Raw genomic sequence first — 13,249 nt, 5'->3', positions numbered from 1 at the left:
GATTGCCATGTTTTCTTTTTACATGTGTGTAGAATTGGTGTCATGCTGCTTATCTCTCCATTTTATCAGAAGTACTATGTGTTCTGCATCTGTGGAAATGAGGCATTATATCCTATTATCCATCAGAATGCCTGTGCTTACAATTTGGTATATTTAAGAGAATGGATATGAATTAAACAGCCCCTTCAGGATTGTGCAAATTTATGCAAAATCAAGGATTTCTCACATCCCACCGCTGTAGGATGCAATCCGCAATCTATCTGCGAGAACACACAGTATTGCAAACGTCCCCGACATTTGCAATTGATTTTTGCTTGACTCAAAATCATCACAATTTTAACAGCAATCCCGCAGCAAATTCAGTAACTTTTGGCCTCAACAATCACAACAAACCCCACGCAAGATCCTGGTGGGACTTATTAATGAACCAAACTCGAAACCTCCATGATAAGTTTTTTTCCCTTATTAAGCAGTGTTTAGGTGAAGAATAGGAACTTCGTTCTCTTAAGAGTGTAAATGTAATTTGCTTTCGTCTCATTTTCTACATCTACCCCCCCCCCTCCCCCCAGTCCTCCTCTCGTCACCCCATCATTTATCCTTCACTATTCTTCCTTTAACATTGAGCCGTCACATTCTGTGCTCATTTCCCGTCTTCCCGCCCTACCTGTTTCCTCTCTCTCTCTCTCCTCCCTTTCCCCATCCTCTTTAGTTCCCACAGCACTGAGTCCTGCTGGTCTGAGTGGGCTGGTTGAGGTCCACTCCTCGGCCTGCACGGCCCGTCCCAGCAGCTCCTGGCCCTGCCGGAGGTTCACTCTTTGGCAGCTTCTTAGCTGAAAAAGGAAAACCGTAGTGAATGTATAATAACCACAACAACGTCAACAACAGTAATAATAATAATAACACTAATAGTAATATATTCGATATAGTGCTTTTCTGGATACTCAAAGACACTAATTGTCTTCCTTACATTTTTATTAATATTTCACATTGTGACATGAAAAATGTCATTACTGTGGTTGCTTAAATTACCTGCTTGGATTATCTTTATTACTGATTTAATTCATAAAACATTCATTAAGTCAGTTAAGATGTAAATAATATGCACCAAGAGAAACGAGAACGTTTTAACACTGTTGTATATTGTTATACATACATTAAAGAGACAGACTACAAAGCAACAATATTCTCATATCCTCTAGGGCTGTAATAGAAACAGCCCAACATGATATTTATGGTGGTATAGTGGTAGTTATGGTATCTACCATAGATATGATTTCATCCAATAGAACCGGACGGACAATGGTCTCTATATCTATGGCATCTATTCTCTGCTTTCTTCTATTATTAGTGTGTAGATGTAGACTAAGGAAATATCACAGCATAAATTCTGGAAGAGGAAGTACACTGCCATGTTCTTTACTGGACGCCTAGCTTTCCATCTATTCATTAGTCAGATAAAGAAAACAAACACCGCAAGCTATTCTGAGATCGTACTATTCCAGTGACAGTACAAACAATAGCATTTCGCGGCTCGTGACATAGAGTTGCTCATTCAAAAGTAAACAGAGCAGCAATTCACATAGTAAGTAACTAAGTGTATTTTTCCAAGTAACATTTTTCATTGTCAAACAGGGGATTGCCTTGAAAAGTCCACCACTCTCACAATGCGATACGAGTTCACTCTCTGACACTGTCCCCTAGTGTCTGCTTAGAGTCAGTGCATGCACAGGGAGGGGTCACAGCCCTGTTGCAGAGAGGCTTCGAGGGAACATCACTTACCTATGGCCATGAAGAGGTCATTGACGTTCATTGCAGTTTTGGCAGAGGTCTCCATGAACAGCAGGCTATTATCATCTGCATAGGCCTGCGCCTCCTGTCACAGGAAGTAACACAGCTGCAATGACTCATGGACATTATGACTGTAGTGCAGAGAGAGGAAGGCTTGTGCAAGGGACTTTTCGTTCATACTCTTTATTTAGATATCGACCGACACTTTCCAGACAATTCTTCTGACCAAGTAATGACCAAGTAATAGCCTGAGCCTTTATCTTATAATAAAAGTCTTAACAATGATAAGGATATGCAGGGATACAACGTCTTCTGACCACAGAAATATACAATATACCCAACACCAAAATAGCAAAGACATGTGTATCTCCTGCAAAGTCTAATTTGGCAAAAAGCAAAAGACTTACTACATGTTACGCATCTAGCATGGTAGACTAAAAGACTACTCATTGTGAAGTAAAGAAATAAACAAAAGGAGTCCATCTTTCTGCAAAGAGCACACGGTACCTCGTACTCCACGGTCCGGTTGGCAGATAGGTCGGCTTTATTTCCAGCCAGGGCAATCACAATGTTTGGGCTCGCCTGCCTCTGCAGTTCACTAACCCAGGTCTTTGCCCGACCAAATGTATCCTACACAAGAAGCCACAACGAAGACTCACAATTACTTCGGGATAATGTACGCATTTAGTACCAGTTTGTTCTTTTACTCTCCAAGTTTTATATTTTAGGTGTGGAGTCATTACCAAATGTTGAATGAGAGGACTAAACAGGAAGTCCTTGACAGACATGTGTGTGTTTGGAAGTGTCTATTTATGTGTGTGTTACCATGGCAATTAGATCAGGTATTCAACAGCAGTAATGATAACAAAGCAGTGTAAATAGCTCCCTAAAATAATTTTGCTTTGAGAATAGATAGCGATGAGTTTTCTACAGAAGTGGGGCTCTGTGGTTGGTTATTATAGACCCTTTCAACTGCATAAACATTCCTAAGGCATTTATGGTGGCACAGAAAAAACATTGAGCTAGGATAATGGTAACTTGGGGACAAAAAAAATCATTTTCATTTCAAAGTATCTGCATTGGTTTTGAATGTTTCAACCCTCAAAAACCCTCTAGGAACTGGCTTAAACAGTCTAACTTCCAGTACTATTTGTGCATCGTGTTAGTGTGAGAATGTTTCTTACTGTGTTGGTCATGTCGTACACCACAATGGCAGCCTGTGCTCCTCTGTAGTACATGGGTGCCAGGCTGTGGTATCTCTCCTGTCCTGCCGTGTCCCAGATCTCAAACTTCACTGTGGTGTCATCCAAACAAACTGTCTGTGTCAGGAAAGCAGCTGAACAGAGGGACAGACAGAGAGAGAGAGAGAAATAAAGAGAGAGATAAAGAAAGAGAGAGCACTCAGTTGCACTCAGTTGTTGCTTTCTGAAACACTTCAGGTCTTAACATTGTACATTTTGAAGCATCCAGAGAATAACTGGGGAAGAAGACGTTTAGTCCTGACAAGGTCCACAGTAACCAGTGTCCACTTGGAGCTCATGAATAGATCCCAATTATAATGGGATTTGCATGCTCCACTTCATCTCATTTTCAACCAAATGACTGACACCAACTCAAAAGAGCAGAGGACTGAAGTTAATGTTCTGCGCAGAGAGCACATGAGTAGCTGCATTGTTTATGTGCTGTCCTCTACAATGAAGAAATGATCAACTTCAGCTGAAAGCAACTTATTTGGCCATGACTGTTTCTGGTCGATCGCGAGTCAGTCTGGTTTTCATCGTCACTTAGTAGTTGTCAGGTGAAGTGTTCACAGTATATAAAGGTCAAGAAAGACAGATAAAGTCATGGGAAAATGGAGTATGATTGGTAGTGTAGTGTACTTATGCAGATTTATTCAGACTGACAGGTGAAGTCTCTGTTCACTTGCATGAGATGGCTGGAGAGTCAGAGGAGTGATCCATACCTCCAATGGTGCTCTCCTGAAACTCCTGGAATTGTCCTTTCACAAAGCGCAGGACCAGGCTGGATTTTCCAACTGCCGACTCCCCAAGCAGCACCAGCTTAAACTGGCAGACCTTGCTGGCAGGAGACTGGCCGTTTGGCCGAACGGGACGTGCTGCCATGGTGGCTGTGGGGTGATGGGGTGGGGGATGGGAGATGATGCTAGAAAGGGGGGGGGGTCCAGAAATGTTGGGGAAAGGGTATGCAAGAGAGGGAGGGAAAGGGAGAGCAGTGACAGCTGGGGAGGAGAGGACGGGCGGAGGGGTGGAGGGGCGTGGGGGTTACAGAGGTCCCCTCTCACGGACAATGAGTCCCGTCTGCCAGATGAAAGATGGAAATCTGCAACACAATAAAAGGGGACAAAAAAAGACAACAGATGTATGCCATGATCCAAGCACTTCAATCATAATAGTAGTAACCATCACTGGAGGGAAACACTGATTAATCAGCCCCGGGTACTCTGATGTAACACTCTGCAAAACAATTCCTTTCAGTTCCTCAGGGACCATCAGCAGGAAGCTACATTTGGAGAACTACAACGCAATAGTTTTCCTTTATGTAGGCCTATACTCTTAAAGATCCGTGATTCTGCTATACACTTTAGGCAAATTCCGTGTATCGCTTCAGACAATCATAGCTCTACCTTTGAGGTGTGTGCGCCAATCCGGTGTTCGTTACTGGCGCATAAAACTGCGACCCAGACGGACCCATAAACAATTCAACATGTTGCTTAAAGTACGCGCAAGGGAGGAGTGTAAATTGATTGGCTGTTGAACTCACATACCAGTAGGCCTACCTTTTCAGTTTTTGCCAGAATCAAGGAAAGTAGGCTAGCCTAGACTAATCTTAACCTCAATTTCACTAATGCCCTCCACACAGATTGCTGGGGTCAATTCAACGAAAACATGAGCTACACAAGATTTGTACACATTCTAAGTACGCCACTGTTCATATGAAAGTAACAACGATGTTGCAGTTTACATGGGCAAGTTTTACGGAGCATGCAGGCGACTCGAATGCACTGACCCTAATGCATGGGTTTGAATCTGACTGTCAACTATCAACGTCACAGACTTCATCTTAGCGTCGCCGCCGACATAAACTTAACTCAATGCTCTCATTTCCAACCACTGAACTCAGAGAGCAATAGCCAAGCATGAACTCGACCTCTTCCAAATTATTACAAATGCAGAAAATGTTTATTTACCACCCCTTCCCCCACTTCTACTGTCCACCCTTGTCACCCAAACAGTCCGAGCCCCACCCCCTCCCATCGAGCCTTGAAGAAATCACAAAACATCGGGTTCCCCGAACAGCGCCCCAGTATGGTCGACCCGCAATCCTTTACTCCGTACCATCGATGCCTCCGCTGTTGGCATTAGGAATCCCCACAGGACATACTGGAAGTATCACGTACCTATCACCAAAAAGTGTCTTCCTTTCAGTTGCTTTTTCCGCTGTACAACGCTTTTTGCGTTGACTTGTCTAGTTGTTCTACTGTCTTGGGCGGTGACTGACGGACAACTACTTGACCCAATGGGAAGTGGAGACTTCCTCTCCTCATGAATTTTAGACAAATCGTGAATGAGGGTATGCGTCAGTGCAACCTACCGAGTTGGAGTCTTATAGCAACATTTTGCATTGTGCATTTTTCTTAGGCTATATAATTTTTTATGTACATCCATTCCATCGTTATGTTAAAACATATTGTAGGCTACATGACATGTTCCAACACTACCTTTAAATGCCTACAATTGGTCAACCCACTAATGAACTGTCAGTAGGCTACAAATCAACTGATCTCTTAAGTGATTCATGATATTCATGATAGACATTATTCATCATAGACAGATGTCGTTCTTGGGTCAAGTGTTTGGATACAAGTTCCTACCTGAACCATATTTGTATTTCCTTTCACTCTTCCAGTAATTTCACTTTTATTTGTGTAATTTCTTCAACAGAATTCACTCAGCTCTGTATAGTGAAATTGAAATATATGTTGAGTTGTTGATCAAAGTGACATGATTATGTTTAAAGTGTATGTTTATGTTTAAGTTTGTGTTTATATGCCTAGTTCTTAGCAGACACCTCTGCCCAAAGCAACTTATAATAACATTAATACATTACATTAACATTAAAAGTATAGCCTAACAGTTTAAAGTAGGCTAGTCTTAAAAATAAGAGAATTTTGACTAAATAGAACAGCATAACAATAACCATAAACATACATAAATCACAACTCTGCAAGGAGAAATTAGATACAAGGTAATGAGTAAGCTAGACACTTTTTGAAGATCCAAGCCCATCGCTAATGAAGAGCATTAAGGAAATTATTCCTTCAACGAGGAATCACAGACAAAAATTCACTGTAAGTGTCATCTGGGCCAAAATGGGGGATTCTAATTTGATTCTGGCTGCTAAGCCAAGAGTAACTAAGGAGTTACATGAGTACTCTTTGGCTGATTAAAGACCAGACGTGCCGCTGCAGTCTGAATCATGTGCAATCGTCTCACTTAACAAAAGGTAGGCCAACTACTGCATTTTGAAAAATCTGTAATGGTCTCACTGCACAAGCAGGTAGGCCAGTTGACCTGCAGACGTTGTATGGCCTATTATGTTATAGGTTTAATCATGCGAATATAGGGTAAACCAACATTCCTGTATGACAGAGGCATACAGTATCTCAGGCCAGTCTACTCCAATCTTGTACCTTTAGCAAAGATCCTTAAGCTCCGCTTTAACCCTCTCTGCCTTTAGTTCTCCATTGATTGTGTCCATGTGCTCAGAATGCATTCACTATTCCAGCCTGTTAGCAGATTGTTGATTGGTGGATTAGATCAAATATTAGCATCATTTTGCAAAAATATTGACTATGTCCTTAATTACTTACAAAGTGCCATCAAGTTTAGTCTGGTATTTCATATAGGCCTAGGTCTGTTTCCATACTTTGCTGTGTTAACTGTGGCCTGAACATCCACAATATTAATTTACGAAGGTGGAAAACATTGGCTTCAGTTACAACAACGTAATTAAATTAAAAAAAAAATATATATATATATATATATATATACATTATTATTAATGAAATGATTAACACACTAATAAAATGACAAGTGTTAACTGCACAGTGTTGGGCAATGCAGTTAACTGGGTTGACAAAAAGGACAAGGAGATTTTGGATTCTGCACCCTCCTCTATGGCAAGTCCAATTAGTTTTTCGGGAACACGCTACATAAATGTATTGGTCTCTACATCACATAATTCATTTACTATCTTAAATCTATCTAATATATTCAAGTTATGATCTATGTATGTCGTCGAAAGATAGTCATTTTATATTGGATAAGTTATAAAGCTGTATCTGGTCAAAACGGCTTGCCATAAGTTATACGGCAACAGAAGATTAGGTCATCAACCAGCGACGGTATTAGCTTTTCGGCTCACGGACGTGCGACGATTTCATGGCCCGTGTCGACTTTATGGAATAATTTTCTATTTCAGGTTAGTCACACTTTTATTTCTTAAAGCGTAATATAACACTAGTCAGAAGGAAGTACATGTGATACTTTAAGATACTAAACCAAAGAAGGACTGGCAATGTCAAACTTAGCTGTCTAGCATCGTGGGGTTGGCTGTTGCGCACCGGAGGTGCTGGAGATAACGTTACCATTAACATTACCCGCCTTGAATTGCGACAGTTCTATGCACTATGAAAGTGCATGTTTTAAGATAAAAGCTTCGCTATATTGCACTGTTGTGAATTTTGAAATTGTGAATGAAAGTATTGTATTTGTTATATGCAGCTCCTTCCTATTTTGTGAAGTTAGCAGATAGCTTGCAGTGTTGTTAGCTTGCCAACTAACGTTAGCTTAATCATGTTTCAGTATAGAGAGCCAACTATTAGTTTTACATAATGTAGCAAACCGTCTTTTGTCGTATTTTTGTCCATGCATTTAAAGTAACACTTCGTGTATCCATACCCTATGCAGCAACACCGCCCAGCCCATCATGAGTTTATTTGGGACAACCGCCGGTTTTGGTGCCGGAGGAACAAGTGTGTTTGGTAGTGCTACGACAGACACACATAATCCAATGAAGGTAACAGTGTGTTTTTCATTCCGTCATATCTTACATTAGGACTACAATGTAGTAACTGACCGAATGTCTTTTTCTTTTCCATGGCATATGATATGTTATCCTAAGGATGTAGAGGTGACGTCTCCACCCGATGACAGCATTAGCTGTCTGGCTTTTAGCCCCCCAACTCTCCCGGGGAATTTTCTCATCGGAGGCTCATGGGCCAACGATGTAAGTGATGTCTGTTTCTCATGCCCTGCCTTATCTGTTGTTTTATAGTTGATCTGACCTGATGCCTGTGGTGGTCAGATTGAACTGCTTATTCATTCCCAGAATTTGGTCAGTTGTATAGAAATGTTAGTAGACATATACTAACATTGCTAATACTTTAAGAGTCTTTGCAGAAACAAATATGTATCGTAAGGCATAAAAATATGCCCACTGTTATGAATATGTAAACTTTTTAATGAAATCCTTCATTTTGCCTTATCTCTCCCTCAGGTGCGATGTTGGGAAGTGCAGGACAATGGCCAAACGGTGCCTAAAGCTCAGCAAATGCACACAGGTCCAGTGTTGGATGTCTGCTGGAGCGATGTATGTAAAAATGTGCACACTGCATACCATACACCACAAGCTATTGGTCTGTATCACAAGTCTATTTGACTAGTGATAACCCCCCCCCCTCCCCAATCTCCTCAACATAAATATGGAAAGTAATCACACAAACCATGATCCACCATCTCCTTAAACTTTGGATTTCAGGCCACAATTTTTAAATATGGGGCATAGCTAAAGTGAGTCTGAATACATTTAGATGAATTACCACTTACGTTTAAAGACACTTCACATGCTTAAGTTGGAAACCGTTCTTCGGTGTGATACAACAGCAGTGCTTACATACGCGTTGTTTAATTTTACAGGATGGGAGTAAAGTCTTCACTGCCTCATGTGACAAAACTGCCAAGATGTGGGATCTGAACAGCAACCAGGCCATGCAGATTGCACAGGTAAGGCAGCACATATTTAATCAACAGGCTACTTGTGACCTAATTTCTGTTAGATGTTGATTTTTATTTTCGGATGAGACCTCTGTCTGAGAGTCATATTTAATGATGCATCATAAAACTTTAAAAAACTATTTTGCTCTTGTTTTAGCATGATGGCCCAATTAAATCAATTCACTGGATAAAGGCTCCTAACTATAGCTGTATCATGACCGGAAGTTGGGACAAAACACTGAAGGTAAGACATAATTTCTCTGGGATGGTTGCTTATAATAATAATAATAGTAAGAAGTAAGAAAGGAAATAATAAAATAAAATAAAATGAATAAAAAATAATAGAAATTAAATTTGTTGTTGAATAAGATTCTAATAAGGTTATCGGCTGGCTAGAGGTTGTTAGTAGTAGGCTTTTTCGTTGCTTGATATGAGGGACCGTTTTACCGGAACCATCATCATGTGATCTGTGAGGGTGTGTGATAAGACCTTTCCTTGCTCAAATCAAAATGCTACATTTCAAACTTTCAAAATTCCAAGGAAAATAAAATCTACTGTCTTCATGCTTATGTTTTAATGGGAAAAGGATGTATTTGGAGCAGCCTGTGTGGCAGTACAAATATTTTTGTACTTTCCTTGAATAGCTAATCTCTCTCTCTCTCTCTCTCTCTCTCTCTCTCTCTCTCTCTTCCCAATCCCTTTTTCTTACCATGTCGACAGTTCTGGGACACACGCTCCCCAAACCCCATGATGTCACTGCAGATGCCAGAACGTAGCTATTGTGCCGACGTGGTGAGGAATGAAACTTTCCTCCAAAAAAAATGTGTCCATTCAAATCCACTCCTTTCACAATAGTAATTTATCTGTGTCATTCACCATCTGTCAATCCACTGAGCAATCAAGAGAAATAGAAGAACCCCCTGAGCTGTGTTAATGTGCTGTACTAGTTATTCATACTAGTGTAGTATTTAGGGAAGATGTGACTGGTCTCTCCCCTCTCTCAGGTGTATCCCATGGCAGTCGTTGCCACGGCAGAAAGAGGTCTGATTGTGTATCAGCTGGAGAATCAGCCATCAGAGTTCCGAAGAATAGATTCACCTCTGAAGCACCAGGTAAGCTCTGATCCATTTTCCACCCTTCCATCTGTATGACCTTGGTTCATTTTGATCTCCACCATACAGTGTTTTATGTTGATGGATGTTGTGCGAGTTTAAATTGATCTGAACAAAATAGCATTCTGCTTCAGTTGCATCATTAGTTGCTACATCCATTACTTTAGCCTCTAAATGTTAACTAATGGAGTTTAAATAATTGATTAGTTATTCATCATTTATTACGTTTTTTTTTATTCAATTATTTTCACAAACATCTGTGCAGCATCGTTGTGTGGCCATCTTCAAGGACAAGCAGAACAAGCCTACAGGCTTTGCACTAGGCAGCATTGAGGGACGAGTGGCTATTCATTACATTAATCCTCCCAATCCGTGAGTATTCATTAGTTGTTTTTAATGGATTTTATTCAGTGTGGTGTCCCTGAAAAATACACACTAAAAGATTGGTGCTAAATTTGTTTTTCGTGCGATGACCTATATTCTAGAGCCAAGGACAACTTCACCTTCAAGTGCCATAGATCCAATGGAACCAATACCGCCACTCCCCAGGATATCTACGCTGTAAGTCTTGCGTTACAGTACATTTCAGTGTATTCGGTACACAGTAAACATTTCAGTCTACTTTGGTTGTTGTTGTTAGTTTAGAGTACAAAGTCCTGTAACTAGAAAAAGGATACACATTCTCAGCGAAACACTATTGATCCTGACACTCTGACACAGAGACATGTAAATTGTAGGTTCTTGATTATGGATCAGTGCCTCTGCTATTGTCACACATTTTGATCCTGTTGTTTTTTACCAGGTGAATGCTATTGCTTTTCATCCCGTCCATGGCACCTTGGCAACTGTTGGCTCAGATGGTCGGTTCAGCTTCTGGGACAAGGATGCCCGCACCAAGCTGAAGACCTCGGAACAGCTGGATCAGCCAATCACAGCCTGTTGCTTCAACAACAATGGAAATATCTTTGCCTACTCCTCCAGTTATGATTGGTCAAAGGTGTGACACGATCTTAAAGTTAAAGTTAGCTGAAGTTGACTCACAAAGGCTCATTTGGGAATCCTTGGCCAATCGATTGTCAGGCAGTGACAATTACCTCTGTTCCACCAAGCCCGCTATATCTTAGATGTGCTATACTGTCAATGACACAGCAAGCATCAAGTCTCGGTTTTGGTGGCTATTGTAATGATCTTCACTGAGCTTTCCTTGTGCTTAGCTCATGATTTTTGGCCTTTCTGTCTTCCCCAGGGCCATGAGTACTACAATCCCCAGAAGAAGAACTACATCTTCCTGCGAAATGCTGCCGAGGAGTTGAAGCCTCGGAACAAGAAATGGTGAGAGCCAGGCAGCCGTCGTGTCCATTACCCTGGAGACGGTGTCACCAGACAGGGCTGCCTGCCTTCCTTTGCGCCGACTACTCTCTCTCTCTCTCTTTCTCAGGGACATGGGGACTCATGGCCTGGGCTCTTCTGCCCCACAAGCCCCCTCTGCAGTGCATGCTGGGGGGTGGGGTCAGGGATATTGGCTGTATTTTCTGTTCTCTGGGGTGGAGAGGGGGAGTTGCATGTCATTTTCTTCACTATTTATTTGTTTTGATTATGTATTAATTTAAATGAGTTGATTCAAAGAGCAGCTGGATTTGGAATCCAGAGAGTGCTATGGCATTAAGCATGTCTTCAGCCTTGCCCAGAGTTGCAGGGACTTCCTGATGAAATAAGGGCTATGCTTCTTTAAACTTAAAGTTGATTGATATTTAACAGACACTTTTATCCAAAACTGGCAACGGGGGGATCGAACCCAGGTCGATCAATTGTCAGTTGGTACTGTTAGTGCTGTTCCTCCATGCTCGCTCTTTAGTTTGCACTGATGTCAGGGAGACAAGATGCTCTATGTAGCAGAGTTAGCATACTCTCTTCCAGTAGTCTTAACTTTCACTCATGCTAGTGCTGATAGGAATCTCACTCATTCCTACTTAAAACCAAGAGAATCAGGTATTTTACAGTGAAAACAATGCAGTTTGATGAGATGCATTTATATTTTTTTAGGAAAATCTGTGTGTTTAAATACAGTTGGCCGTTGCTGAAATTAACCAAAGGAGATTAAGAATCTAATGCAGATTAAATATTAAATGTCATGTTGACATTTGTGAACTGAATATCTGTTGCTTGTGGGGGAGAAGCAAACAATAAAACCTCCTTTAAAACTCAATGCAGAATGTTTGAATGACTGACTATACTCCCCTCCCTGTCTTTAGATTCGTCGCGTCGGAAACTTCGAGGAGCGGCTTTAGTGTGTATATACAAGAGAGAACCCCCTTTTGGCTTACACCTGGACCAATGGCGAGACTTTGCGTACTGTGTATGGACCAATCAGAAGGGGCCAACCTGCCCTTGTGTGATGACCCGATTTGTGGCTTCTGGCCACACGAGGGTAGCCGTTCTTTCTGTTGCTCATCATAAGTGTTCATGGTAAAACCTGTCTTTTTATATTCATGTCTGCAGTTATCATTTTTTTACATGGCTCCCCTGAGGATACACTGATATGTTTTACCTTTTGCTTTACTGTCATTGCGTGGTGTAGCTCAATTCTGAAAATGTAAACTTAATAAATAATTATCTCCAGGACTCTCCAGATTATGACATAGTTTTGTCCTTCCATGTTTGTGTAGAACTACTTGGAGCCAGTCGTGAGTGCTTAACTGAATGAACACTTGCACTAATAACAAACCGATAAATGTTAACAATGTCCTGAAAAAGGTGTATTATGACTAATTTGTGGTGATGGTCATCATAAAATGCTAGCAAGTCTGGAAGATTGTCAGACAAATCCTTGCCATATATTACTGTCGTTACAACAGTTGTCCATTAGGGGGAGGGCTTGTGCTTTGTCTGGGCCTCTCAGTGGAACAAAGTCTAACCTTCTCAAGCAAAGGTTGAGGATCAAAGCTAAACCCATGGATCCCACAGGTGAGGCTGCGAGAGGCCAGCCGAAGTGTGAACGCGAGCATTCTATCAAAAGGATATGAATGACAAGCAGGAGATGAGCTACAAAGGGCACACGTGAGAAGACGGGAATCCTCACAGCAGAAAAGGTGTGAAAGGGGACACTTTTTATTATGGCCATTAGAGTGGCGCTTCACTGTCAGGTACGGCCGGGGCCACTTAGCAGGCGCCTTCAAAGAAGCCGAGAGTGCCTCCACACTGACAGAGACAGGACTGCCCGAGTGTGAGGGGGGTCTCATCCACTTCTAAGTCTGGATGTCTGCAGTTTTAGAT

General features: G+C 41.4%; 2 protein-coding genes across 4 annotated transcripts; one reads left to right on the top strand and one right to left on the bottom strand.

Moving 5' to 3' along the window:
- Positions 1-582: 582 nt before the first annotated feature.
- Positions 583-5,323, bottom strand: LOC134092841 (ras-related protein Rab-5B-like). Of its 2 annotated transcripts, none has more exons than XM_062545954.1 (6): positions 5,207-5,323; positions 3,752-4,128; positions 2,973-3,124; positions 2,296-2,418; positions 1,780-1,873; positions 583-830 (listed from the first exon to the last, which is right to left on the bottom strand). In XM_062545954.1, exons 2-6 carry the CDS (start codon positions 3,909-3,911, stop codon positions 706-708), a joined length of 654 nt encoding a protein of 217 aa, XP_062401938.1. In that variant the 5' UTR covers positions 3,912-4,128; positions 5,207-5,323; the 3' UTR covers positions 583-705. The 2 variants fall into 2 exon arrangements, with proteins under 2 accessions (XP_062401938.1, XP_062401936.1); XM_062545952.1 differs by having other exon boundaries at positions 5,145-5,262.
- A 1,881-nt stretch (positions 5,324-7,204) lies between these two features.
- Positions 7,205-12,598, top strand: rae1 (ribonucleic acid export 1). 2 transcript variants are annotated; one of them, XM_062545951.1, is made up of 13 exons: positions 7,205-7,290; positions 7,779-7,887; positions 7,993-8,097; positions 8,368-8,460; positions 8,787-8,873; positions 9,022-9,108; positions 9,585-9,656; positions 9,869-9,976; positions 10,242-10,348; positions 10,462-10,537; positions 10,779-10,973; positions 11,223-11,308; positions 12,229-12,598. In XM_062545951.1, coding segments are annotated over exons 2-13 (1,107 nt in total). In that variant the 5' UTR covers positions 7,205-7,290; positions 7,779-7,797; the 3' UTR covers positions 12,230-12,598. The 2 variants fall into 2 exon arrangements, with proteins under 2 accessions (XP_062401935.1, XP_062401934.1); XM_062545950.1 differs by lacking the exon at positions 12,229-12,598 and having other exon boundaries at positions 11,223-11,312.
- The last annotated feature ends 651 nt before the right edge of the window (positions 12,599-13,249 follow it).

The sequence above is a fragment of the Sardina pilchardus genome, chromosome 9, assembly GCF_963854185.1.
Source record: "Sardina pilchardus chromosome 9, fSarPil1.1, whole genome shotgun sequence".
NCBI classification, from domain to species: Eukaryota; Metazoa; Chordata; class Actinopteri; order Clupeiformes; family Clupeidae; genus Sardina; species Sardina pilchardus.
Note: the sequence above shows the minus strand (reverse complement) of the source record. Positions and strands in the feature narration are given on the sequence as shown.